This window comes from Paracoccidioides brasiliensis, assembly GCF_000150735.1.
Source record: "Paracoccidioides brasiliensis Pb18 unplaced genomic scaffold supercont2.4, whole genome shotgun sequence".
NCBI lineage: Eukaryota > Fungi > Ascomycota > Eurotiomycetes > Onygenales > Ajellomycetaceae > Paracoccidioides > Paracoccidioides brasiliensis.
In genome coordinates this window covers 2620097-2647747 of record NW_011371361.1, presented here as the reverse complement: position 1 = coordinate 2647747, position 27651 = coordinate 2620097, and the positions used below count along the sequence as shown (strand labels likewise).

Below are 27651 nucleotides of genomic sequence, written 5' to 3'. Positions count from 1 at the left end.
TTAGCTAGTTAACTAAATTCAAAAAGTTAAACGCCTTTAAAAAAGTCCCGATCAACAAGAATTTGGAGATTGCGACGATCTTATCAACCATCCAGAGGTCGCCGCATTGCAGTCCAGCATCACGCTCGTTTAGCTACCTTTCGAGGATGCTCTCTTCTTCCTTGTGGCTCAGAAATTCTCGACCCGCCGCGCACAATGGACCAAAACTTTGGAGTCTTGTATGCCTACGGCGTGTTAACGGATGGCAGCGAAAGTTTCATTCAAACGCTCTAGGAGTGACCTCCTCTTCGCATGGCCTTTCTGTACGATCATACATCTTACAGGATGCACAGCACTCGCAGTATCGGGGCTTTCACAACACTAAGCTTGTATGTGGTGTCCTCATCTCCACTTCAAGAAGGATCGCTAAATGTTCTCAAAGCTCTCTGCCTACACGTCAAGACCTAACTGGGATACACTGCTCAAAACTGAACTGTCACAAGCAGAACTACAGGGAAATGGAGATATATATGATTATCTTCGCAAATGGCAGCAGAAGAACAGACCTTTGATCAATGCGATGGACCCGATACGGGTACCAGATGACGTCAAGACGGGAGAATCACGGAAGGGAGATATGTTGAAGGACGGTTTACAGTACCAGGAGGAGAATGTTGATTTTTTTGACGCCGATGAATACCGCCACCCCATTCAGGAGGATGCGGGCTCGCGATTTCTTCAACCGGGAGACTTGGTCGTGCTGAAACTGTAAGTTTTCGTTACCAAGATGCCTATCACCGATGTCGCTCACAGAAACCAGGGAATCATCTTTCACAGACGGTCAGTTAGCCATATATGTGCGGTCAGTGGATATGCAATACCAGTTCTACACCATGCGAGGGAAATGGCGCGCCACAAACCATACTGGAATCCAGTTTATTGCCAGCAAGGTTGCGACACCTGATATGGTAAAGAAGGTCCTGCCATATTTTCCAACATGCAGAATCGAAAAAGCCGCACTTCCACAGTTAGGAGAAGAAGGCGGTGTGCCGCGACCCATCGGGGCCGAGCTCGTTGATTTGATGATGGATTTCAGCAATGCCGCGGAAGAATTTCATCGCAGCCATGCAACCGTCTTAAATGACTTGTATAATAAACTTGTCGCCAATGGAGACGTTTCGATAATAACCCTCGATGAAATTGCCCAAGTTGCCCTTGGTCTTGATGCCTCCAAATTAACAAATCCAGAGCGATGGGCAATTCAAAGGGCCATTGGCCGTTTGTCATTTTACATCACTGGCAACATGCTTGGACCATATACGGAATCATACACGATACGGCCAAGGGAAGAAGCTGTGAAAGTAGCTACTGTGATTCGATGGACTCGAGATTACCAGAATCAGATGAACAAACTCTCTTCGGGGAGATTTAACATGAGGAGACATCCGATTGAGCAGTTTATCCAAAAGGCTCGACGTATTATTCTACAAAGCCGACGATCCAGATCACCAACTCCCTCATTTTCACTGGGACCATCTGGACAGAAAAAAATATCTTCTACACATGGATCTGATGACTCCTATTCCAGAAATGATGTTGAGCCATTTTCCGATACCGACAAGTGTATACTTGACTATTTCCGCATGTGGACGCTTCCTCCATGTCTCATGATGTCTGGAGATTTAAGATCCTCAGGGTCTACTATTCTACGAGCTATCGGATTGTACAATGATCTCCGCTTGGCGCCTCCGACCGGATACTTGTTTTTGCAAGAAATGGGTGTTTTTACCCCTTGGCAAAATCTCCATGTACTTTATGAACAACTTGCACTTCCAGGTCACGGAATTTCACAACCGGCTGACAAGATCGAGGAGGAGTCTAATAAATTCTGCGAGAATATTGGACCAGGCAGCTTGCCGGATACGATGAAACAACTAAGGAAAGATTGGGGCGATCTCCCTGTGTTTTGTGTTGATGATATTCATGCAGCGGAAATCGACGATGGCTTTTCAATCGAGCCTGTTCCTGGGTCTGACGACACGTACTGGGTTCATATTCATGTTGCTAATCCATCTGCTTTTGTCCCCCCGGACCACATCGTCGCTAAAAGAGCCGCAGAGTTTAAGAGGTCATTTTACTCACCTGAGAGGGTTTATTCCATGCTACCTCCATCCCTTGTCCAAGACTTCTTCAGTCTAGCACCCGACCGGCCAGTTATCACTTTCAGTGCGAAGCTCAACATGACTGGAGATATACTTGAAACCGATATTACAAATGGATACGTCAGGAATATAATCTATATCACCCCGAACAAAGTTCAAAAACTATTTGGTATTGATCGGGATACTCCCCCTTCTCTGACATTGTCATTTTGCAACAAGCTTCAAGAACCAACTTGTGCAAGGCCACAAGGTGATATCTATGATGAGCATCGATCTTCATTCTATATTCTGGAAAAGCTTATGGCTGCTCGTCGTGAAAAGCGAATGCAAAAAGGTGGCCTCGAATATCTATCCCGACAGAAAACTCAACCTAGAATATCCGGCGGGAAAAATCGAGAATCAATATACTCAGTCGACAATACCACAGGATACCACTACACCGGAGACCCTACTATTCATTTGAGCAACTTAACAACTGACCCATTCGAGGTGAATGAGTCGACGAAGGAAGACCTTGTCAGCCATGTCATGGTGCTTGCTGGTGAGATTGCAGGCCAGTGGTTCAAGGATTGGAGAATCCCTACAGTTTTCTCTGGAACATGGTACCATCCCGAATTCACCAAATCAACGATTGATCAACTCTCCAGAGAGATACCCAGCTCGTTTCATCTTGGACTTCCCCGATCCTTTTCGTGCAAAGACCCGATGCCACATGCTGCCCTTGGTGTCGACCAATACGTGAGATGCACAAGTCCTCTCAGACGATATACAGATCTAATTGCCCACTGGCAAATAGAAGCTGTGTTACGCCAGCAGGCAAATGAATCACTAACCTCTAAAACTCAACTTGAGGGCAGTCTCCCGTTCAATAAATCTGATATTGAAAAGTACATCGCTCGTGCAGACTGGCAGAATCGCCTTAAAGACCGAGCACAACGCCGATCCCGTGACTTCTGGATCTGCCAAGCCCTTTTCCGGTCCTACTATTTCAAAGAGGCACAGTTACCCCCAACTTTCCAATGTATCATTCAGACGCCGAACTTTGATAAGAGGCATGAAGTTGGATCCGAACGGGATGAATACTTTGGCAGACTTCAACCCTTCGACCTCCCGTGCATAGTCACGACTGAGAAGGCGGCTTCACCGATGCAAATAGGTGACTTGGTGGATGTGGAACTCGTCTCAATAGATATGTACACTCTTAGGGTGACAGTTAAGTTTTCGCGTCATGTCAAGCGGCTGGAGAATGGCGCTCTTGCATCAAGGGGAATAATACTCAAATGAGCCTTTCATGTTAACCAAGCACCGAACATGGTCTTCCTGCTTCTTGCTCAGCCCATGGATGGTGGCGGATTCTTGACGTATCTGGGTTGTCGGGCTGGCTCGATCTACATCTTCTGCAGTGGAATGAAGCTGTCCCAGTGGAATATTTTATGTCGAATGTAAAGGGCTGCTTGGAATTCGAGTGCCCGGGGATGTGGCTGGTCTGTTTTGGATGTCTAGGAATTTGTTGACATGCCTAAGAAAACAAACGTGGAGTTTGCTCTATATTCAACCTGTACTAATGATCATCTGTATGAATAGACGGTGTGCGATATTTTCTTGTATAGATAGACTTTGTAAATATACCCTTTCTGGCTACGGTTGTTATATGGTTTTGATTTGCCTTTCGCACCCATATAGAAATGTGAAGTTACAAAATTTTTATTCTTGAAAGAATTATCCTGTATGAATGGAGAAGAGCCTGTCGACTCCATGTCGCTGAAAATGACGAGATTTGTTGAACGTCTAGTTAATTCGGCAAAGGATACGGTTAAGCCCGGGCAGCAAACCACCCTATGACGTCAAACCCGCCGAAACATTTGAACTAGATCATCCCTGCCACATCTGTTACTCCCACCGGCATAAATATACCGCGATCTTACCTATCTCTACCCTCTATCGAGAACATTTTAAAAATCCTCATCCTGCAACAATGACTGCAGTCTTCCGTCCCAACGCCACGGCCTTGATCACGGGCGGAGGCAGTGGGATAGGATTCGCCATAGCCCAACTCTGTCGCTCGCACGGCATGAATCTCGTCCTGGTAGATATCCATGCTGACAACCTAGCCCACGCCCATACGATGTTGGGCAACACGGCAACTGCAACGACGCTCACTCATGTAATGGACGTTGGGGATTTGGCTTCTTGGGAGTACCTCCGCTCGAAAGTCGGACAGACATTTCCCGATGGAGTGGATTTGCTGATGCTCAATGCGGGCGCGTCCGTGAAGCCGAAGGACCCTGAGAAGCCGTGGGAGGATCCGGAGTATTTCCAGAAGGTCTGTTGGTGCCTCTTCTCTTTTGTTCATATGGCATTTTGAAAAACTTTCGTTTCTCTATGTAAACGCTGTTACAAGGTTCCCATTGTTAAGGATAGTCATATGCATATGTATCTAGACACTTACAACCAATGTCATGGGCGTTGTCAACGGCTTGGCTACATTTCTCCCAATTGTCAGCGCTTCATCCGAGGAGCCGCGAGCCATCATAATCACCGGCTCAAAACAAGGCATCACCAATCCACCCGGTGCCCACAATCCAGCGTACAATGCCAGTAAGTCGACCGTGAAAACCATCGCAGAGCACCTTTGCCACGATCTCCTCCCGAACAAGAACATCTCGACACACCTTCTCATTCCCGGGTGGACGTATACTTCCATGACCGGAAACACTGGTGTTGTGCCAGACGGTAAAAAGCCAAAGGGTGCTTGGTTACCTGAGCAGTTGGCGGAGTACATGTATGAGAAGATGCGCAAGAAAGACTTTTATATTATTTGTCCCGATGATGATGTGACTGAAGAGCTTGACCAGGCGAGAATGGCATGGGCGATGGGGGATGTCATGGAGCGTCGTCCACCGTTATCTAGGTGGAATGATATGTGGAAGGACGTTGCTGCGGAGTGGATTGAGAAAGAGTTGGAAAAGAGGAGAAAGTTAAAATCTGGTTGATATGCTTTTGCGATTATTCGAATCTTATATTGGCAGCGTTTTGTGACTTCAGACGTTCAACCCAAAACACTCCAGTAACAAAGTATGACGAAAGGGGTTGAACAAAATATGCCAAGAAGTTAGGAGTAATGTTAAAACACAATTATATTGTATATATGAACCTGAAACGAGCGAATCCCCCATGCCACCCTGAACAGCTGGGTATTTAAACCACAGAATCTCAGGGGCTTTAAATTTGATTGAAAAAAAAGGGACAACTCCAGGTGCAATTGCCCTAGAGGAACATTGCCATCTATAATCTATCGTGCAATAAAGCCAACCATCGCGAGAAAAAGCCCAAGGGCGTTTAGTCCTTGCCAACTACCCGTTCCCTCCATATGAATGGATGTATACATGTTTCTCGCTGCAGGGAGGTGTTAAAGTGCAGGGTATGATATATGATATATGTTCGTGAGAGCCAAGGGGTTTGCGGAATAATAGGGCACAGTGTTCTATTATAGTCTGATTGAAAGAGGTTAGGGAAGATCGTGGATAGCGATAGAAGCAATATCTGATGGGGGGGGGGGAGGAGATATGAAGTCAGACATTCACTCAAGGATTCGGCTTTGACTTGAGCTCTTCTCTGCTTCTTTTTTTCCGGAGACGAGGAACGGGGGGGAGGGGGGGGGGAAGCATAACGAATTCAATCTCCTTAACTTCGACATCCCCATAGAAAAGACTTACTGAGGAATAAGCATCTCACTAAGACTGCTATGCAAGAAAGCAACGGCCGCCTGTGACAAATATTTATACATTAGTCTACTTGAACTCCATTAAGTTATCTGGTGTGCTTTGCATGTTGCTCATTTATACACAACGTACCCCGAATACAACAACACTTCTCACAACAGAAGCGTTCTCAGAAGATGTGATACCGCGATATGCGGCAGTGAGATAGCCGACTTGCTCCGGCTGGCGCTTCTTTGCCGGCCGGGATTGCACGACAACGCGTTGCTTGGGAGCCATTTTGAGCGATGCGTTTACAGATGTGGGAGGGATATATTTCCCGGGTTGTAAAGTTGCCGTGTTGTTTGTTGAAGAGAGTTATTGCAATATAGGAGAAGATAGAGTTGTTGTATGGCCGGAAGAAAATCCCTGAGCAAAGGAAGTCCGCGAACTGCGCAGGTGGTGCGTTTAGTGTGACGTAGAACATGTTATTGGAACAGCAAGCTCCATTCAGAGACGTGATGGAATACAACTGTAATGTGTTATAGTTTTTGATATTTCCAACTTGTCGCCCTTGAGCTGGATACTTCTCTTATTTTTCTAAGCTCCGTGTACGGAAAGTTTTGAGATTGCGGACGCCGCCCCTCTGCGCCTCACGAGCTCCAGCCTCCAAAGCTTCCCTACAATGGCCAGCATCGATGAGTTATTCAAGGTATTACGACTCTCTGAATATACCAAATTGCCGCGCTAACAAGTATACAGAAACCATTATTGCCATCAAAGCGCAAATCCGAGCCGTTACGAGATGCCAGTATGTTCTACTCAAACACCCAGTCACTGTATGGTTATAGCCAACCCGTTATTGCTTCCTGTTAGGTGAAGTCTACAAAAGTACGAAGATAGATGTCAATGGGGTTGCAAAGAGCAGTCGGGTAGCCACAATCGAAGATGCTGGTGACGAGGAAGATGAAGCCGGTCCCGAGCTCCCTCCAGACTTCGATCCAGATGAGGGTGACGCAGACGACGAGGGAGGGCGATTTTTCGGTGGTGGCATATCGACTCAAACGGCTGGCGCGTTGGACTTTGTTGAAAACCTGGATCAGAACGATACTGGGGTGAGAATACCGGGAATTTATTATGTTGGAATGCGCTTTGGAATATTGAGCTAATGTTTGGCCCTGGTCCGTTGTATCAGCCAGAAAAAATCGACTTGGCTTGGTTACGACGATTGGCATTGACCTTCGAGAAGAGGATATCTAAGAATGCAGAGCTCAGGGCCAAGTTTGAGGATGAGCCCCAAAAGTAAGTTATTGATTATAATGGTATTACCTATTGTACCCACCGCGTTGCAGGTATATATTCTAATGTGAACGAACGATATCAGATTCATGGCTTCCGAGGCAGACCTTGATGCCGATATCAAATCTCTTTCGATTTTGTCAGAGCATCCAGATTTGTATGAAGAGTTTGCGAGCTTGGGATGTGTTGGTTCTCTCGTTTCGTTACTGTCCCACGAAAATACGGACATTGCTATTGACGCAATTGAGATTCTTGGTGAATTGACCGATGAAGATGTCGAAGCTGAGCAGGAACAGTGGGATGCTTTGGTCACTGCTATGGTAAGACTTATTGGACTTTTTCAATGGGGACATTTTACTGATTTTTTGAAGGTGGATGCGGATGTCATTGCGCTACTGGCTCAAAACCTTTCTCGACTTGACGAGGATAATGAGGCAGACAGATCTGGTGTTTACCATGTCATGAGTGAGTTTTTTTTTTTCATTTTGTGGATCTCTTCATAGCTGATATTCTGTTACAGACGTTCTTGAGAACCTGGCCTCGCAGCTTACCGTTGCAGAGAAAATTGGGCAAGATTCGGATATGGTAACGTGGCTCAAAAATCGAATACAGAAAAGGGAGAAACAAGTAACCCAGAATAAACAGTATGCGGCCGAAATTCTAGCAATTTTAGTCCAATCGTCATCGAAGAACCGACAAATTTTGATCAAAAATGAGATGGTGGATGTTTTGTTACAGTTGCTCAGCCCATATCGAAAGCTGGACCCTGAGAAAGATTCGGACGAAGAAGAATACGTGGAGAATCTTTTCGATTGCCTTACATGCTTGGTAGATGAAGACGATGGGAAAACAAAATTTATAGAAGCCGAAGGTGTGGAACTTGCCCAAATCATGCTCAGGGAAGGCAAAATGAGCAAATCAAGGGCGTTAAGAGTTTTTAACCATGCCCTGAGCGGGAAAGGGGGCGGACCTGCCTGTGAGCGTCTTATCGAAGCTGCGGCATTGGGAACAATATTTGGCATGTTTAAGAAAAAGGTAAGTGTGCCGTTTTCCCTTTATCTTTTGAGATCAAAGGATCTAACCCCCGCATAGCAAGACCACCAGTCGATAGAGCACTTGTTGGGAATATTCTCTTCACTTCTACGACTGCTACCTGGAGATTCTCCAAGTCGGATACGGACCCTTGCAAAATTCATGGAGAAAGACTACGAGAAGATTGAGAAGTTAGTTAAATTACGGCGCGAATACGAGTCGAAAGTTTCAGCAGTTGATCAGACAATTGAGCAAGAGCGAAAATCCATGGATCAGGATGAGCAGGAGATTATGGCGGGAGAATGGCTTTCTCGACGCCTCGATGCGGGATTGTTCTGTTTCCAGGTCGGAGACTCCACCTCTTATGTATTCTACCCGTTTATATTATCACTAACACCAAGCAGACCATTGATGTTATTCTCGCCTGGCTAGTTGCCGAAGATGACGGAGCAAAATCGAAAATTAATACTTTGCTCTCAGATCATGATGAGAACCTGGAGGTTATTAAAGCTACACTGCAGGGTATGGTTTCTGCTGCTTCGATTCCAAGCAAATTAACTGAGCTGACTTGTTAGTTCTAGAGCAACTAAATGACCTGGATGAAACGTCAACTGATGAGGAGGATACACGAGAGATGCTTGGAACACTGCTGCAGTTCCTACGGTAAAGACTCTATGTAGCTTTGTATATAATAACTTCATCAAATGTAACATCAACATGCGACAAAGTTTTAACTCACGTGAAATAAGACTTTATAGTTTAGAGGCGCGCTAATACATATTAGGTAAGCGCGTGTGGCGGCTCTGCGTCAGAATATCGCGCCCATCACCTGGAGAACCGTTGCTGATAAAATTTAATCAACATCAACACCCCCAATCTTTGCTTCGACACCCTGCGGAGCACCGTTGCTGTTGTATTCTCGTATCAGCACTATACGGAAATTGTTTCTCGTCTACGTACGTCTTTCCCACGAATGAAATAAACCCGTCCTGCGCAGGGAGAAACCAGCCACTTTCTCAAAGTCCTGACTTCCGGGGGGCTCCGTCGCCCGCAACTGCACACCGGAATAACGCCCAGCATGGAGGACTACGAGGAGGAATATGGCGAGGATGTCTACTGCGAGCAGGAAGAAGGAATTACATCTGAAGATTGCTGGACGGTGATTTCGTCTTTCTTCGAGTCGAAAGGTTTAGTGTCGCAACAGCTCGATTCTTTCGATGAGTTCATCTCCACAACGATGCAGGAGCTGGTGGAGGAACAGGGTCAGGTTACACTCGATCAGACACTAGCTCCTTCCGAGGATGAAGTGGATCCCGTTGTTTTGCGTCGTTATGAGCTGAAATTCGGTACGGTGATGCTTGCACGGCCATCGATGACGGAGGGCGATGGCGCCACTAGTATTATGTTGCCCCAGGAAGCACGGCTTAGAAACCTCACATATGCTAGCCCCCTCTATCTTGGTATTACGAAACGAGTAACTGAAGGCCGGGAACGACTTATTTCTGAACGTGACGATGCTGATCAGGATGAACAAGATAACGATGAGGATAGACGGAATAGAGGAACGTATCTGCACTGGGAGCCCAAAGCTTTGAATGAGGATGAGCCGGAGGAAGAAAACGTTTTTATTGGGAGAATGCCAATCATGCTGAAGTCAAAATATTGTATCCTCAAGGACCTCAATGAGCAGGCGTTGTACAACTGGAACGAGTGTCCCTACGATTCCGGTGGATACTTCATTATCAACGGAAGTGAAAAGGTGCTAATCGCCCAAGAACGCAGTGCTGGAAACATTGTTCAAGTGTTTAAGAAAGCTCCTCCAAGCCCCACACCATACGTTGCGGAAATCCGAAGTGCCGTTGAGAAAGGATCTAGAATATTGTCTCAACTGTCGATTAAGCTTTTCGCTAAAGGAGACACCTCCAAGGGCGGTTTTGGCCCAACGATTCGATCAACGCTGCCCTATATTAAAACAGACATTCCCATCGTCGTCGTTTTCCGGGCTTTGGGTGTTGTGTCTGACGAGGATATTCTCAACCATATTTGCTATGATAGGAATGATACTCCAATGTTGGAAATGCTTAAGCCGTGTATTGAGGAAGGCTTCGTCATTCAAGATCGCGAAGTGGCCCTTGACTTCATCAGTAAACGAGGCTCTTCACCTACGAGCATGAACCACGAGAAGCGAGTTAGATATGCCAGGGATATCATCCAGAAGGAATTCCTTCCCCACATTTCGCAAAGTGAAGGAAGTGAGACGCGGAAAGCATTCTTCTTGGGATATATGGTGCATCGGCTTCTTCAATGTGCTCTTGGCCGTCGCGATGTCGATGATCGTGACCATTTTGGGAAAAAGAGACTGGACCTGGCTGGTCCACTGCTCGCTAACCTTTTCAGAATCCTTTTCATGAGGGTTACGAAAGATCTTTACAAGTATGTCCAGAGATGTGTGGAAACTAACCGTCAGCTCTATTTAAATATCGGTGTAAAGGCGAGCACCCTGTCTGGCGGTCTCAAGTATGCTCTTGCCACTGGAAATTGGGGTGAACAGAAGAAGGCAGCCAGCTCCAAAGCCGGTGTTTCGCAAGTGCTTAATCGCTATACATACGCGTCTACACTTTCACATCTTCGCCGTACTAACACACCTATCGGTCGTGACGGCAAGATTGCTAAACCCCGACAACTTCATAATACTCACTGGGGTCTTGTATGTCCAGCTGAAACACCAGAGGGACAAGCTTGCGGTCTCGTGAAGAATCTGGCCTTGATGTGTTATATTACTGTCGGTACGCCAAGCGAACCAATTATCGATTTCATGATCCAACGGAATATGGAAGTCTTGGAAGAATTTGAGCCCCAAGTGTCGCCAAACGCCACAAAAGTCTTCGTCAATGGTGTCTGGGTGGGAGTTCACAGAGATCCTTCTCACTTAGTGAGCACCGTTCAGTCACTGAGACGACGTAACATGATTTCCCACGAAGTCAGTTTGGTGCGAGACATTCGAGACCGAGAATTCAAAATTTTCACAGATGCTGGACGCGTGTGTCGACCTCTGTTTGTCGTAGAGAATGATCCTAAGAGCGAAAACTGTGGCTCGCTGGTACTATCTAAGGAACACATTCACAAACTGGAAGCTGATAAAGAAATTCCAGCAGATTTGGATCCCGAAGAACGCAGGGAACGGTACTTTGGATGGGATGGCCTTGTTAAATCTGGTGTTGTTGAATATGTAGATGCCGAGGAGGAAGAGACTATTATGATTGTTATGACACCCGAGGATCTGGAGATGTCGAAACAAGTTCAAGCTGGATATAACCTTCCGGAAGAAGATCATACCGATAGGAATCGGCGTGTCCGATCAAATCTTAGCCAGAAGGCGCATACCTGGACTCATTGCGAAATCCACCCCAGTATGATTCTAGGTATCTGCGCAAGCATCATTCCGTTCCCTGACCACAACCAGTCTCCTCGTAACACATACCAGTCGGCTATGGGTAAACAAGCGATGGGTGTCTTTCTAACGAATTTCGATCAACGCATGGAAACGATGGCAAACATCTTGTACTATCCACAGAAGCCCCTTGCTACAACACGGTCCATGGAGTTCCTCAAATTCCGCGAGCTTCCTGCTGGGCAGAATGCTATAGTGGCAATTGCTTGCTACTCCGGATACAACCAGGAAGATTCCGTCATCATGAACCAGAGCAGTATTGATCGTGGTCTTTTCCGAAGTCTTTTCTACCGAACTTACACCGACTCTGAGAAAATGGTTGGTATGACTGTTGTTGAAAGATTTGAGAAGCCGATGAGATCCGACACTCTTCGGATGAAACACGGTACTTATGATAAAGTCGATGATGATGGCATTGTTGCTCCCGGTGTTCGTGTTTCCGGCGAGGATATCATCATTGGTAAAACAGCTCCTCTTGCACCGGATGCAGAAGAACTGGGACAGAGAACTAAACAACATACCAAAGTTGACGTCTCTACTCCTCTGCGTAGTACCGAGAGCGGTATTGTTGACCAGGTCTTGATTTCTACGAGCAACGATGATCTCAAATTCGTTAAAGTTCGGACGCGAACGACAAAGATTCCTCAAATCGGGGACAAGTTTGCGTCCCGTCACGGTCAAAAGGGCACCATTGGCATTACATACAGACAGGAAGATATGCCCTTCACGCGTGAAGGAATCACACCAGATATAATCATTAATCCTCACGCCATTCCATCTCGAATGACAATTGCCCATTTGATCGAGTGTCAACTCAGTAAAGTTTCGTCACTACGTGGCTTTGAAGGCGATGCAACTCCCTTCACCGACGTGACAGTAGACTCCATCTCCGGTTTGCTCCGTGAACATGGATACCAGTCCCGCGGCTTCGAGGTTATGTACAATGGCCACACAGGCCGAAAGCTAGTTGCGCAAATTTTCCTCGGCCCAACTTATTACCAACGGCTGCGACATATGGTGGACGACAAGATCCATGCTCGCGCACGTGGTCCAACCCAGATTCTTACCCGCCAGCCTGTGGAAGGTCGTGCTCGAGATGGGGGCCTTCGATTTGGAGAGATGGAACGCGATTGCATGATTGCTCATGGCGCCAGTGCGTTCCTGAAAGAACGATTGTTTGATGTCTCTGATCCTTTCCGTGTCCACATATGTGATATCTGTGGGTTGATGACACCCATTGCGTAAGTTTGTTCACTCCAGAACCTAAAATAGTAGCCCTCTATACATTTGAAACTAACATTGTTGCATAGGAAACTCAAGAAGGGAGACTTTGAATGCCGGGCATGTAAAAATAAGAACAAAATTTCCCAAGTTCACATTCCATATGCTGCCAAGCTTTTGTTCCAAGAGCTGATGTCGATGAATATCGCTGCACGGATGTTTACGAAGAGGTCCGGAGTGTCATTGCGTTAGCCATGTGCCGTGTTTAATGCGTGCATTCGTGCAATGATCAGCCGACCGGAAATTGCGGAGTGGGGTTTGTCATCCAACTAGCCTGCAGAAGTAGCCGTTTTGTGTGGCACACACATCCCTGCAAATTGCAAATCCAAGGAATCAAACCTGTTCTCGCAACATGAAGTTGTTCTTTTAATTGACAAGTCTTGTTTCTTCTTTGTCCCGTTTTGTTTACTCGACCTCCCAATTTCCCGATCTCCCAGCGCCTCTTTTGTGCTTTATTTGAGGTGACTCCGTTATTTTACTTTCGTTTTTCTCATAGCATCTCGAGATAGAGAGTTCACAGAACAGTCAGTTCAAGAGACAAATGCCCTACTACCCTTTCTCTATTTGGCATTGTCCATTGTATTTTTTTTTCATTTCTTCCTTTTATTTTCTGGTTCAAATGAGCGAAAGTTGGGAAAAGTTGGAATGTATCCTAGAAGGAAGGAAATAACTGATTCCCTCGATAATAATGCCCGCCTTTTTTAAAAAACATCTCTGAATTGAGCCTTGTTTTTTTTCTGTTATGTCAATTACAATTCTGCACATTTGCAATAGATCTAAAATACGCCCCTCACCATGAAATCCTCACGCAGAGTTGATATGCTTACCTTTGCTCTCTACGCAGCGAAGTGTCTTACAAAAAAAAAAAGGCGGTGACAGCTCCCACAATACAACTGAAAGGAAAGCAAATTGCCTTGGAAAACCCTAAGATATATATGAGTTGCACTATGTCTAGCCATTGTTGAATTGGCATCAGAGCAATCTTGTTTCACTTTTAACAGCATCAAACTTAATAACTGGCTAGCAGTGAGGAAAGGAGGGATGAAGCAAACAGAAAACAACCGCACCATTTTTTGTCCATTAGCCTTCCGAGTGCACTCCAAGAACAGAAAGTCAAAAGGTAAGGAGTGTCAGTGCCAGTGGAGGGGGGAACCCACCATGCTCCATCCACGGAACCATGCCAAAAGGATGGCAGGTTATTTATGGGGCCAAGCTCCTTCGAATCTTGGTAGGGTGGATCTGCTGGATATGTGTGTAGTTCTCGCTTGCTGGGGTGGGCCTGGTTGCTATTGGTCACTGGTCACAGGGGGGTCAGTCGTACCATTGACAAATTGTTGCATGGATCCTTGTTAGTCTTCGATGGAAAATATTTCGTTATGCCACCATTCATGCGCATCTGCTGTGGTGGGGATTTTGTGTATGTGAATGTATATCAGATGTGTTTACATGGGACGGGGAGAGAGACGTCATGGAGAGAGCATGAGCTCGATAGTTGGGCTGAGGAGGGTCTGTATATTTTTGGTGTTCGGATGATGCACTGTCCCGTTTAAGGGGGATGTGGATCAGAATAAAAAGGGTGCATTGATGTCTGGTCGACGTTTTAGAATTGGCACTCTCGAACGACGTTAGCAACCGGTGTGCGCAGGAGAGGCTACAGCAGTATCCAGCATCCAGTTCTGGATCATTCCACGCGCTGATATTGAACGTGTCATGCAGGATCCTCCTGAAGCAGTACCTTTTTCAAACAGGAATCGGGCTTTCGACATGCTGATAAGTTCTCAGACAGACAATCTTTTGACATGCAAGAGTGCGACCCCTAACCGCCCGGCGGAGATCGATATATATGACTGTGAAGACACGCAGGTCCATTTTGTCGCTGCTTGGTAATAAATACAAGGGAATAATAATAATATACGACGGGCCAATTCCAGAAGCATCATGGAGCAGAATCCATCTCAAGGACACCTCACATCATCGGCCTCGTATATCCCTGGGGGAAAGATGCAGAATCCTGCTGAGAATTGGATGCAGAGGCAGGTTTATTCAACCCCGAATGAGAACTAACGGACAGTGACTGACGCAATGTGATGCAGTGCATCATCATCGAGTGTGCCACTGCCTGGCCACTCTCAACCGCCCCTAACGCAGCCAGCGAATGGGCTTCAAACCCCAAGAGTCACCAACCTGCACACCATGGTGCTGCACACCCCGCAGCATAATCGGGCGAGGCTTGGTTGGAGGTTGCGCAGGGCGGATGCTCATTGGGCGTGCGACAGCTGACTCCCACCGTCCTGCTGCTGATCTCGGCCAATGATAGGCTCGCCTTACCCGCCCATGTCGATTACGTCAGTGAACAGAGTTTATCACATTAACCCAATACGGATTAATGTTTATGGTCCCGTGTTTCTATTCTTAGAGTCTGCTCTGGTTCTCACATTTATACAACCAACTCCGCCGCCCGCCTTTTGCTTCATTCTCTCTTTTCTCCCTTTTTCTTCTTCTTCTTCTTTTTTTTTTCTTTTCTTCAGCAGGTCTTGTTTGTCTTCCCGAAGAGCTATTCCTTTAGTTTCGAGGTACCGAATTTCCGTTGCGTCTTTCTTCTCCTTTTTCTTTCTCGTTAATTATTCAAAGAAGCTGTGCTTCTCGTTTCTTGAATCTTTTTCATCTCGGTACCTCTTAATTAATTCAAATCCTCACCTCAAATTGCATTGCCGTTGCCGGTTCGACGTCTTTGTTTAATAGCCTCTTCTTCAACGTTCGAGAGAAATTCTAAGATCCGTCCGCTCTATTTTATCGATTCAACATCTGCAAAAGCGACTCCGGTAGTCCTTTGACCTTCGATAAAATCTGTTGTCTATTATTAGTATATTCGATTTTCTATCTACACATAATTCGATCATTATTATTATTATTATTATTATTATTATTATTATTACTGTTCTTTTTTTACTACACCCATTCATTAATATCATATTCTTCCCCTTGCCTTCATTATTATTCTTACAACTCACACTTAATCCAACCTAATATCCCGGAAATACTTGGAAAAATGGCCGCGGTTCAGCTTAGCTTCTCCATCCGCACCTCTCCCAATGTCAAGACCATTCATCTCCTCGGTTCCTGGGACAATTACACTGGCCAGCTTCCGCTCTCCCAGGATGCTTCCGCCAAAGCTGGCTCGTGGAAGGGTACTTTTCGCTTCCAGGGCAATTCCCTTCAACTGGGACAGCGATACTGGTACTATGTAAGTAAAATTTCTCATGTCTTGTCTCAGGAGTTTTATTTTGCTTGGTTACTTCTTTTTCTTTTTTTGGCTTGGATTCTGACTTCTTGACAGTACATCATGGACGGATACCACGTCTCTCATGATCCAACAGCAGAATACACTGTTGAGCCCACCACTGGGCGCAAGCTAAACATCCTAGATGTTCCCAACGGAGCCCGCAGTAGCAACAACTCCTCTGCAAACAGACATTCGTCTGGTGGGGTCATCAAGGGTCGAGCCCTCTCTCCCTCCAAGATCCTGTCCCCAAAGCCCTCCAAGCCCTACGCCTCACGCCAAATTCGGGATGCCCGCTACTCCCCACCGCCAACTGTCAGCGAACTCACTAGACGCTTTGGCAATGTCGATATGTCTGATTCTGATTCAGACATCTCCACCAGCCCGCCCTCGTCTACTGGCTCTTCCATGTCCGGACGCTCCGACAGTTCGTCTCCATCATCCATCTCCTCTTTGAGCGATAACAGCTCTGTCTGCAGCTGCGAACGATACGGTATCACTCGAAAGGGAGATCGCGTCAAGCTCGATTGTGGAGGTAGCCGATGCGGAGTTAATTCTCCCGGTTCAGACTCCAACTACTGCTCAAGCGACGACTCTGAAGACGACGACTACCGACAACCCCGTCCCACGAGCCGTCGTCCAAACTACGCCCGCGTCAGGTGATCACCCGTGCTCTGCTGGATGATAAGATAGCGATTTCCCCCTTTTCCACAGAACATTCACTTTGACTACACTCCCCCCCTGACTGACAATCTTGGAGCCACTGGCACGCCCATCAAAACCACCCGTCCCGCTCCCTTTCTTTTTGACCCACGACCCTAACGAAGTAAGAATGTTTTCAAAGAGTTGGTTTATTTTGCCTGCGACTGTGAAGTTGGTTTAAAATGATTTTCAAATTCCATGCGTCCAAGCGGGAAAAAAAGTTGTCATGCCTCTCTTCGACCGGAATGATATTCGCGTACAGCCTTCAATCCAGTCTACCCTTGCTTCCCCTCACACGTCCATGTGGGGGGGAGGGTGTTTATACCTGCTTGATTCTGATTACCCAAAGCTAATGTTTCTCGCCATTGTCGCTCAATTCACTAAATCTGTGCTTTTTGAACTGTCCAAGCAAAACAATGCCGTAAACAATCAACGCAAAGCATAAAAAAGCTGCCAAAGAAAAAACACTCTTGTTTCACGTTTCGTCGCTTTGCATTGCATCGAAGCAATATTTGTTATTCTTCATTTCTTCGGAGCCTCTCCCCAAACAACATGAATAATCTCAAGTCAATATTTGTTGTTTTCAACCTCCTTCTCTTTTTTTTTTTTTTTTAATCGCATGCGAAATTGCGTACAATTTTGTGTCTTCGTTTTGGTTTATACATAGGTAGAGAGCGGTCTTTCCCCGGCTTTTTGAAAGTGGTACCATCCCTTCGTAGCAGATTCGTAAGGGCCCTCTAGGTTGATACACCAACCCTTACGGTGTGCGCGTGTGGGTGACTCGGTGACGATATGTTGCCGAGGGAAGAACAGAAGGGTTGAGAAGGAATGGGATGAATGTGGGTGGTAGCGTTGGTATCGAAGAACAGGGGTCGAAAGCAAGGAAAAGCCGTGCGCTCGAACGGCACGGTTTGGTGGGAGTTGTGGTTCAGGTGAAATATATCAAGAAAGGAGGTTGAAATTGGATAAAAAGGAGGACGACCACGATCAAGCAAACGAATGTGCTTAGGACAAGCTAGCCAGTTGACTTTGTTCCTTTTTTATTTTATTTTATTTTTATTTTTATTTTTTTTTTTTTTTTTAAAAAAAAAAAATAGTTTTCCGTTCTCAAGCCGACCTATCTGCTGTCAAATTTTGTCTTCGTTGGTAGCGTTTGTTTTGTATCTATTCATAGGTGGTAGTATGTATATTCGGCTAGCTTGCTGGCAAATTCAACGGGTTCGTCTTCAAAAAATGTGTTCAAAACTTTTGAAATAAGTCTTGTGTAAGTTAGCTGATTTATTTATTTTATTATATTTCCCATTTCATCATAATGAAATTCCTATCTGCAAACTTCGCGTTGGCTAATCTATCCATCTCTGAAATCGTCCATTGTCTGTCCCATCCAGATGGAGTTCCCCCCAAAACTCCTTGAAATCAATATATCTCTACTAATTACAATGCTGGTCTTTTATTTTGGCTCCTCACTTTCTTTGTGCATCCCTGTCACCACATTCATACGTTGTTTTTTCTACCCCCTTTCAAGCCATCTTAGGGAATACCACATTTCTTCTTCAGCCATCTCAGACCGCCCCCCTCCCCTCCTCCTCAAATCTTCAGTCTGCCGTCTTCCTCCTTGCCTCCGTCTCCATCATCTTTCTCCTCCTTCTGTCCTTCGCCTGACGCGCCAGAGACTTCCACGACCCCTCATAGTGATGCGTAACAAGCACGGGCCCCTGTCCCGTCGGATACCCATTTTGCTTCGCTGCAAACGCATTACCAGGCATGATAACCACATCCCCCAAAACCCTCGGCTTTTTCCCGCGAGAAAAATCTCGCTCATCGACACGCCTACCCAACATACAGCTTAAGCTCTCCAGAATTCCCAATGTCATCCTCCACGGGCCCGTAACTTCCACAACATCGGAAATCATATCCAGCGTAATTCCTTCTGCAGTGACCCCATTCTCCAACGTAATGTCATTAAGGTGTCGAACGATATCATCCACGACTAACTGCAGATGGCGTGAACCGGGACGCGCCGCAAAGACCCAATTCGTCAACTGGGAGGATAGCCCGCTGCCCTCTCCTTCCCACTCACCGTCGAATTCAAGACCAACAATGAGGCCTATTCCCTCCGACCAGGGCGTGTGAGATGTGACATTTCCTCCCGCAAACATCACATCGTTGGCATCTGCTGGCAACCAGTCTGCAACGGGCATTGCGCAAGTGGCGTCGATGTCGCTCCAGATCCCGCCGTCGGCCAGAAGAATAAGATATCTCAGCAGATCAGCCTTGAGAATCGCTACCTGAAGGCCCTTGAACAGCGATACGATGTCAGGGCGTATCGTTCCATATTTCTTCTCCACATACTGGTTCCATGTGTCGTCGGTTACGAGCTCGTGCTCGAAGGAAGGATTTTTTTCCAGCCAGGTGGAGGACCATGCTTTTTGCTTCATGGAAAGGTTCTCGGATTTGGCAGACTGCCAGATCTTCGCCGGGATGTTTGGGAGGCCGGGAATGCAAGGGACATCCGGATCGGGAACTGGTTGCGATCGTGGAATTTGAAGTTGAGCTTGGTCTGTGCTGCTTCGTCTTAAGCTCCAGGTCAGTTTCTTTTTAAGTTTAATAAATGTTTGCAGGGGTGCATACGGTTTGCGGATCCAGTTGTTGTTTGTGCCGAAAATGGTAAAGCAGAAGAGGTATAGAGAAATAGATGCTGAGACCAGGAGGCGTAGCCGGCTTAGGCGGATTGGGGGTCGTCTTCGGGAAGAGGCACGATACATCGCCTCATGGATATGGGTATGGACAATGGAGAGATGTTTCTGGGTCTTGATTTCCAGTGTCCGGGAACCACAGAAAAAGAAAATGAAAGAGAAAGAAAATGAAAATGAAAATGAAAATGAAAAAAGAAAAATTTGTTCTCAATGGATCACCTCCCTGGGCATGATGCTGACGTATTCTCTGTAAACCGCACAAGAGCAGATTGATCAAGGTGCCGAAAAAGCAATGATCGCCGAGGCAACAACATATCTTGCTATCCGTATCTGAAAGGGAAAGACATTTATATAACGTTCCAGAAGTAACAGAGTGGGAGATCAGAGAATAAAAGAAGTGCAAGATATGGGAAAAGGAAAACACAGGCGAAAGTATTCTTCTTGTGCCATTTTCTCACACTGATTATTCAACGACATAGTTGGATATAAACGGAATAAAACAAGGGCTCCCCACCAGGGCGCTAGGAGGGTGCTTAACGAATGCTTTGGAAACCTGGAGCCAGAGTTCAATCCATCCCTCTAGTCACAGGGCTTTTGTTGCCTCCAGATTTTGATTATTTATTATTCTTATTTTTTTTTTTTATTTTTTTTTTTTCAGACACCGACCGTCATCGACAAAAACGTCCGCTCAGGAAAGTCGGTAAGAGAAGTGATGAAGAAGAAGGCTTTAGCCGCAGTGTCAACATTTCAACTGTCTTCCTGCATCATAACTACCAGCCCGACAACCTCAAACCAATTCGAGCTCTCTTACAACTTTCTATGACGCAGGTGAATCGACGTGTGGAAGCGTATCGTAGCCGCTGGTCGTTCCCCGTGTGTTAGGTATTTCTCTTCTGGCGGGCTCATATGCGTTTTAGCCTCTGAGGCTGGATAATTGTGGATAATTCTCCTTGTAGGTAGGTAGCAGCTCATTGGACGTAATTGAAAGAGAATAGAGTTACTCGGCGGGTTGATCAATGATCACTGAGGGGTGGATATGCAGAACCCTTTGGTTTCCCCCCCCGCCTTTCTCTGCAGTTCTTCTTCTCCGGTTATCCAATAAAGTAGTCAACTTAAAACCCCCCCTTTTTAGCCTTACTTCAGTTAAAAATAGTTAGTAAACCCCATCGACAATACCCGCTAGGCATATGTGGGCGCGTATGTCGACATATAATCACTGCTCCAAAGCTCATAGGCACTCGGGAGCTACATAACTATATGTTTCTCTGTGCTGCTGCATACATGTACACGTCACACGGGCCATATTGGAAAATGAGCAAATGCCCATGATTCAATTCAGGATCTCTGTCACTTTATCCCTTTCTGGCTGTCGTGTGGCGAAGCATATCTGGGCTTGTTGGATGCCGACGGGTAATAGCTCGACGGTTGTGGTGGGGCTTCCACGTCCGAAGAAGACCGGTGGGCCACTGACAGATTGTAAATAAACTATTAGTTAACTCAAGAGTTGAGAAATATTTCATGTCGTTATCTTAGATGTTGGGGGTGATTTCTTTCTCTCTTCTCCGGCTTTTATTGCGATCTGGCCAACGAGTGGCTTTATATTATTAGACGAGAATAACGTGGAATCCCGCAAGTGCAATAACCACCCGAACTCTACTCTGCTCTGCTCTTCTCGCTGATATCTGTGAAATTCCACCCAGCTTTTATGGCCACGGATTGTTCGCTTCACCCCCCCCCCCCCCCTCCCCCCTCTGCTAAACTACATCCAAAAATAAACGTTCTAACATGATTGTGGCCAGCAATTTTCTGGGTTCGAGAGAAATAAAGCAAAAAAAAAGAAAAAAGAAAAAAAAAGAAAAAAAAAAAGAAAAAGAAAAAGAAAAAGAAAAATTTTAAACAATAGCCTAGTTTGTGGAGTTTCTGGTGGACCTTTTGATTTGACATAAGTACATAGTCAGTTACCCGCTCACCGAATAATCCCGCAAAATGTACAAATCACCAAAAATAATGGAATAATGAATAAAAACAAGCAAAATAAGTAGCACTCTTTACAACCAGACCGCCACCCGTGATACCGAAAACATGCACAAGATTTCATACCGCCAGTTTCTTTTGAAGCAACGTTGGGGGCAATGTCCCCGCAGTCAGTTATCTACAAAACAGACTTCAACGCAGAAACCATGTACTGTTCCTCCTGTGCCCTAGCGATCGGTTGACTTTGCGAAACTCCAGGGGGCTGCTCTTTGGAGTGGGGCTATGACTCATGCTGCCATCTTTTAACCTACAGTCACCGGGTTTGGCAGGGCCAGCAGGAAGAAGGGGGAAGCAAGTGTTTTAAAATGACTACGGTCTTCCGCTATCGCCAAGCATCTCTCCTGTTCAGCAACAGTGAGGATGAGGTAGATATTTGCCCTGTTGTGATGGAACAACCAAGCTATTACATGCAAGAAATCCGACAGAGATTGTTGAGGCCCTGGGACTGAACATAGCAGCATCAGCCACTGCCAGGTATTGGAGAGATCCTTGGATGGGAGGGCTTTCTGAATGTGCAGATTGAAACCTGGGCAGTTTTCAGTGATAGAGTGAAATTGGAAGCTAAGGTGAGGTGGCTTGATGAATGGAAAGAACTGTTGCTCAACACTGGAGAATAAGATGAAGTGTCAGAATGACAATAGCTCATTGACTTCATTAAGTGCAGAGGCGGAGTGCTAACATATTTTCAGTGACTGCAGTCAATCTCTGTTGATTGGTGATCATGAGATATATTATTCATTTTGTCAACAGCAATCATCCCGGCGGAAGTAAAGTCAGTGTGACCAGAAATAATAAAGAGAGTAGATGAAAGCCCGAAAAGATTTCCCCAAAACTGACAACGATAGTAATGGGTCAGGACAAAGAGTTGGGTATACAGCAGAGCTCAAGAGTGAAACAAAAAGGAAACAAGAAATGGGGCCATGTTTCTTTCTCCCATTTTTACCCTGTTCCCATTATTTTCTTTCATGCGGAATAGAATAAACGCACGAAAGCAAATAAAAAGTACAGCATATGATGCAATGTTTACTAATGCCTGTTAGTTATATATTTCTGGAGATGAGAAAGTCTCCCAAAGAGCAAAGAAGGAACATGAATGTATTTATAACCCAAGGGCCGTCAAAGTTTCTAGTCGCAATAATAACTTATTGCCTCCCTTCGGCCCCCAAACCAGAAATCACGAGTGCAGATGGCGGCTGCGCTCACACTTCCTCTGGTACATAGCCAAAAACTTTCGACCGCCTACCCGGTATTCCAGTTATCGATATATCTCCCGGTTTTCCCGATGTCGTAATGCTAGGGAGACCCCGCAACCGCCTCCACCGATCTGTCTGGCGTCTCATATCGGGGCTTATCAGGAATCCCCACTTGAGCCAAAAGTTATCGCCAATTTCCCAATTGCTTGGGTCGCAGAAGTGGCCCCCGCCTCGAAACTTGCCCCCTGCGTCACAAAAATCGATGATTAGCTCCATCTCGTCGATCAAGTGAGGCGCGTGATAAATGGCGAGGATGATGGCGTCACGAAGCTGGGGAATGGGGACTGTGTCGATCCAGTACGGGTGTGGGTATTTTATTTGTGTTGCTGTGGGGAGAAGGGTGGCTAGGGGACCGGTGAATCGGGACAAGATTTTTGGGGACAAGGTTCGGGTTCCTGATATGAAGAAGTCGGCATTCCACCATTTCGGGGCCAGAGGTTCCTTTGGGTTGGAGCGGGAAGGGAGGTAGAAAAATGGTGACATTTGCTCGCCGTTTAGACCGAAGAATTCGCAGCCCTTGGGGATTGCAAAGAGTTTTTGAATTTCGCCGCCGAGATATAGTGTTGAGTGAGCATTCGAAGATACGATGCCAAACGTTTTGTCTAGAGGGACTTTTATGAGCCATGTTTCATAGCTGATATTCAGTTCTGAGTTGCTAGATTTTGTAGATTCGGTTGTAGATGAATATGGCGAATCGGAAAATCCTCCCAAATCATAGATTGTCTCGGATAGATCATCCCATGATTTACCAAATTTCGATGGGATAAAGCTCCAATATTCGCTGCCCGCACGCTTTAAGGGACGTCTTAAATATGTTTGGGCAGACTGTGGCTCGGGAGAGATATTCGTCTCTCCTGTTGGTGGGGAGTGGTCCATGTTCTGCTGTGGAAATTTCGATTCATCGGACCCAGGGATTTGAAGAACCGCGTGTCCAGGTAAATTGGTACTTCGCTGGTTCTTACTTGAATGTTGGCTATGATAATCATCGTAACTTTGAATAGACGAGGAGCAAGATCTTGCTAAGGGAGCTAATCGGTTACTTGAGATGGTTCTCGATTGACCCTTGTTTGGGAATAGGGCCACATTAGAATCTGTCACGATAACGTTGGCTTGCGGCATGGAGAAGTTTGATGTGGATGCAGGAGATAACTGTGGCGATGGGGATAATGACAACCCATATGGTTGATCTGGCTTGTATAGTTGGCCTTGACATGGACGTGTCAGCAACATGCGGTAGGATATTTATCACCCAGAGCAAAGTGCATCGCGGTCGCGGCACAAGTCTTACCAAAGATACGAATAAAATCTATGCGGCAATTGTATGATGAGAATTTATCATCATAAAATGCTGGGCATATTTTCGTTTGATATTCTTCGAGTGAGCGAGGGGGTGGGATTTTCTGTCAAAGCAGTGTGAGCCTGTTGGACAGGAGAAACAATGCAACAACTGTTTAAAGGGGGAGATAGGCTCTATACTCCCGTTAAATATTCCAGGTCATCACACGGTAGCAAAACATCTGAGGGAATCGCGTGTAATGTGAAGTGCGGTTGCAGCCGGAGGGAGGCTAAATATCCATCAAAAATATAGAGCTCCCACCATGTTCTTCTCCAGCTCTCCTCGTGTACCGAGCAGGCATCTCCAGAATTGAACTGACGGCTGTTCAGGCCTAGCTCCACTGCAAGCTCGATGGCTGATGAAAGAGTGGAGCTCGCCAAGCTCGATTCCATTGCCATGTGCAAAGCAATGGCAAATAAAAGCAGCGTTTGAACCATGTACACATCAGGAGTAAGGCTTCTATTTAACAATGCCGAGTTGGCGGCATTTCTGAAATAGTCCGTCTGCATGACTGGATCATGGAAGGATGCGACATACTCAATCGCGGCCTGTAAGTGCTCCAAATCCCTCCTTTCAAATTCTTCGACAAGGTATTTGCGAGGTAGGACAAACGGATGGGAGAAGAAGACCCTAGAGTAAAATATATCAAGCAAATGGCCGGAATGAGCGTTCTTGGCTGGTTTGATAATGGGAAATCCATCCAGTACGTCGTCTACCTCCGACGTATTATGAAGATCAGCAGAATCAAAGTGGTCTGGCACACTTGTCATCCATTGGCGGAGCTGCGAGCCTGGAGAAGAGGTTTCCGTTAAAAAAATAGTTTATAATGAAAAGGCACTCTCCCCAATAGAATTGAAAACGAACCAATCGCTCTCGCAAACGAAGAGATAAGAGGTCAAACTCACTTGAACGAGTGGAAGACCGATTCGTCTCTTCATGAAGGGCGGATTCGGATCCCGTTTCCACATTATCTCCTTCGGACTTGCTGTTACTGCGCAAATCAGACAGTTGCGCGGCATTACTTATGGTATCATGTTTAACACTGGGTCGTCGCCCTCGCCTGGAGAGAATGAAGATGCACTGTCGACCATCCACGCGGCAACGCGAGCAGACGGGCCCGCCATCGCATTTAAGATGTCGTTCACGGCAGTTTGTGCAGGTGGTAGAGACCCTTTTCTTCGGCTCTTCCAGCCTCCTCTGCTTTGGTTGATTCATGGCGAAGCTAGATCAAGATAAATGATACAGACAAAGACAGACAAGTAGAGGAGGCGTTTTCTTCCCCGCTGAGACTTTCTCCAGCTGGCGCCGCTCTCCGTGCCGGGCTTTCGACAATGCGAGAAGTGGGTGCTTGGATGCAGACGATGTATCTCAAGACCAGCTGTATTCCATTTCTTCGACAAGATCTCGAAGACGGCGATGGCGATGCGACAATGAGCATCGGAGTAAAATGTTTGCTTACTTGCTGGAGTCGTTGCTTGAAGTCGCATCCAAGCACCATTGACTGTTCCCTTAGGTGGGGTTTGGGCTGCAGCAACGAATGAGAAACCCCAAGACAAATTCTAGTTACCTCGAAAGGGATGCTAAGCGATGGGGATCGCAGGCTACGATTGGACTGGTCATCCTTGTTGTCGGCCCAAGCAACCCTTTTGTTCTGTGAAGGAAAATGGTGGCAATCCAAGATCTGGAACCTGAAGAAGATGAGAGGTGAAGCCCCCTAGATATTTGCGATTTTGACATTGTTGATGTGTTGATAAATCCCAGCATATGCTATGGTGATGTTCATTGGCGTATGGCTCCCTCAGCAATTCTTCATTAATCACGAATGGTGAAGTTCCATGTATAGTTACATTCCTGGCTCTGCACCCTGAGAAGTGCCGTGATCTAAAATATCTAGTAACTATCCTCTACAAATCCCATCATCAGCACAGCATAAATGCCCGTGTTGAAAACTAATCCGGTACATAACTACCTAGGTACATACTTAGCTACACCGTATGCACTTCGACGTAAGATCCGGCTTATGCATAAGTAGTTATACATATGAAAAATTTAGCGGCCAACACTAAACACCGAGTATCGGTATCAGTAACGGGAAAGGCTGGTTGGATTTGTATATATTTAGAGACCCGAGGTTTGTTTAGGATATTCAAACATCATATCGATGGCTACGAGTATTGGGTGTGGAGAATGCAATAGGCCAAGTCCGTGATATCGGGCATACGAAGGTTGCGGAGGCAGAAGAGTAGTTAGTTTTACGAAGAGAAAAGAAATAAGTTTGGTTGAGAGAATTCGAAGATCATGCTAAATGTGCTGCAGACTTCGATGACACTCGATCAGTCAACAGTTTGGTGACAAGCCAATTGCCCAAGGATGCATCAGAAAAATGATACACTGTTTAACAACGTATGCGAACGGCGCGAAGTGCTAACTACTAAGAATAAACAGTATAACAGGCAACCATCAGGACGGACTGGAGAAATTCCGCTCTATTATTATATTTGACAAAGTTACCTATCTATTTTTAAACGCGTCATTCTCACTTCAAATCCCCGCCTCAACCATCATGTCGCAATGGGGAGCTGCCAAAGGAAGATATGCGTGGCCTGGAATGCCTTGCACAGGCCTTACGAAATATCAAAGGAGGAAAAAAAAAAAAAAAAAAAAAAAAAAAAAAAAAAAGATCGCTGTCCAACTCAACCCTTTTCCCGGCATGAGAATAAAAAAATAAAATAAATAAAATAAAAATAAAAACCAAAAAAGTGTCAAGCCAGGACACTTCCTTTCGTTTCATTGAAAATATCCTCTTTCCCCGGACCCACACCCTCCCGTACTATTTCGCTGTCTAAGAATAGTTATTTTTGAGGGCTCAACCAGCGAACTCTATATCCACCGGCTGGTCCAGTTGCTGACTTCAATTTCTCCACCGCGCGGTCAACGTCGAAAGTGGGTTTTCAACGAAACCAGCCTGAAGAACGTAACTCAAGTAGCCAAATGGATCCCAACTAGACTGCCCAAAATAGCAATTGGCAGTCGATGCCAAACTGTGAGGCGAGGGATAATCCCAACGACCCTGCGCTGGAACATGGGTCAAGGTCTGCGAGAATATGCTCGACAGTATTGGAGCGAAATAAAGAGGGGTGGAAAAAACTTATCAACAACGTTTAGAAATTAGATGAGCAAAGCAAACAAAAAGCAATTGCAATTGCAAAACATAAATATCTCATGAAAATGAACGCTTTCAGTTCCTGGTTCCTTCATTCAAAATGCGTATATCTCATTTCACATCGCCGGCTCGCTACATCCACGAAAATGACTCGAAGACAGAATAGATAAACATATAGGAAAATAGGCAATGGGCGATAGGTTCCCTGACCAGCAGGGAGATGTAGGGTGCATTACTCGCATCCAAGCTTTTCCTTTTGGTCCATCGATCAACAATTGCCTCAGA

The 27651-nt window shown here is 45.9% G+C and overlaps 10 protein-coding genes across 10 annotated transcripts; 7 read left to right on the top strand and 3 right to left on the bottom strand.

Annotated features, from left to right (window-relative positions):
- Positions 1-409: 409 nt before the first annotated feature.
- On the top strand, positions 410-3425 carry PADG_04344 (exoribonuclease II; the record flags this gene model as incomplete). Its single annotated transcript, XM_010761510.1, has 2 exons — positions 410-747; positions 800-3425. 2 exons carry the CDS (start codon positions 410-412, stop codon positions 3423-3425), a joined length of 2964 nt encoding a protein of 987 aa, XP_010759812.1.
- Positions 3426-4116: 691 nt separating this feature from the next.
- On the top strand, positions 4117-5134 carry PADG_04343 (uncharacterized protein; the record flags this gene model as incomplete). The annotated part of the gene is made up of 2 exons (XM_010761509.1): positions 4117-4464; positions 4583-5134. 2 exons carry the CDS (start codon positions 4117-4119, stop codon positions 5132-5134), a joined length of 900 nt encoding a protein of 299 aa, XP_010759811.1.
- Positions 5135-5853: 719 nt separating this feature from the next.
- Positions 5854-6139, bottom strand: PADG_04342 (uncharacterized protein; the record flags this gene model as incomplete). The annotated part of the gene is made up of 2 exons (XM_010761508.1): positions 5854-5907; positions 5996-6139. 2 exons carry the CDS (start codon positions 6137-6139, stop codon positions 5854-5856), a joined length of 198 nt encoding a protein of 65 aa, XP_010759810.1.
- A 385-nt stretch (positions 6140-6524) lies between these two features.
- Positions 6525-8837, top strand: PADG_11749 (uncharacterized protein; the record flags this gene model as incomplete). Its single annotated transcript, XM_010761675.1, has 10 exons — positions 6525-6551; positions 6602-6650; positions 6716-6954; positions 7035-7141; positions 7224-7458; positions 7510-7603; positions 7659-8173; positions 8231-8515; positions 8572-8692; positions 8752-8837. The coding sequence occupies 10 exons, from the start codon at positions 6525-6527 to the stop codon at positions 8835-8837; spliced, it is 1758 nt and encodes a 585-aa protein (XP_010759977.1).
- Positions 8838-9248: 411 nt separating this feature from the next.
- On the top strand, positions 9249-13094 carry PADG_04340 (DNA-directed RNA polymerase II subunit RPB2; the record flags this gene model as incomplete). The annotated part of the gene is made up of 2 exons (XM_010761507.1): positions 9249-12862; positions 12932-13094. 2 exons carry the CDS (start codon positions 9249-9251, stop codon positions 13092-13094), a joined length of 3777 nt encoding a protein of 1258 aa, XP_010759809.1.
- Positions 13095-14840: 1746 nt separating this feature from the next.
- Positions 14841-15121, top strand: PADG_04339 (uncharacterized protein; the record flags this gene model as incomplete). Its single annotated transcript, XM_010761121.1, has 2 exons — positions 14841-14939; positions 14996-15121. The coding sequence occupies 2 exons, from the start codon at positions 14841-14843 to the stop codon at positions 15119-15121; spliced, it is 225 nt and encodes a 74-aa protein (XP_010759423.1).
- Positions 15122-15951: 830 nt separating this feature from the next.
- Positions 15952-16845, top strand: PADG_04338 (uncharacterized protein; the record flags this gene model as incomplete). The annotated part of the gene is made up of 2 exons (XM_010761506.1): positions 15952-16146; positions 16240-16845. The coding sequence occupies 2 exons, from the start codon at positions 15952-15954 to the stop codon at positions 16843-16845; spliced, it is 801 nt and encodes a 266-aa protein (XP_010759808.1).
- Positions 16846-18479: 1634 nt separating this feature from the next.
- On the bottom strand, positions 18480-19649 carry PADG_04337 (uncharacterized protein; the record flags this gene model as incomplete). The annotated part of the gene is made up of 1 exon (XM_010761505.1): positions 18480-19649. One exon carries the CDS (start codon positions 19647-19649, stop codon positions 18480-18482), a length of 1170 nt encoding a protein of 389 aa, XP_010759807.1.
- A 3164-nt stretch (positions 19650-22813) lies between these two features.
- Positions 22814-25418, bottom strand: PADG_04335 (uncharacterized protein; the record flags this gene model as incomplete). Its single annotated transcript, XM_010761504.1, has 4 exons — positions 22814-24072; positions 24156-24267; positions 24344-24993; positions 25109-25418. The coding sequence occupies 4 exons, from the start codon at positions 25416-25418 to the stop codon at positions 22814-22816; spliced, it is 2331 nt and encodes a 776-aa protein (XP_010759806.1).
- Positions 25419-25534: 116 nt separating this feature from the next.
- Positions 25535-26449, top strand: PADG_11748 (uncharacterized protein; the record flags this gene model as incomplete). Its single annotated transcript, XM_010761674.1, has 2 exons — positions 25535-25645; positions 26345-26449. 2 exons carry the CDS (start codon positions 25535-25537, stop codon positions 26447-26449), a joined length of 216 nt encoding a protein of 71 aa, XP_010759976.1.
- Positions 26450-27651: the final 1202 nt, after the last annotated feature.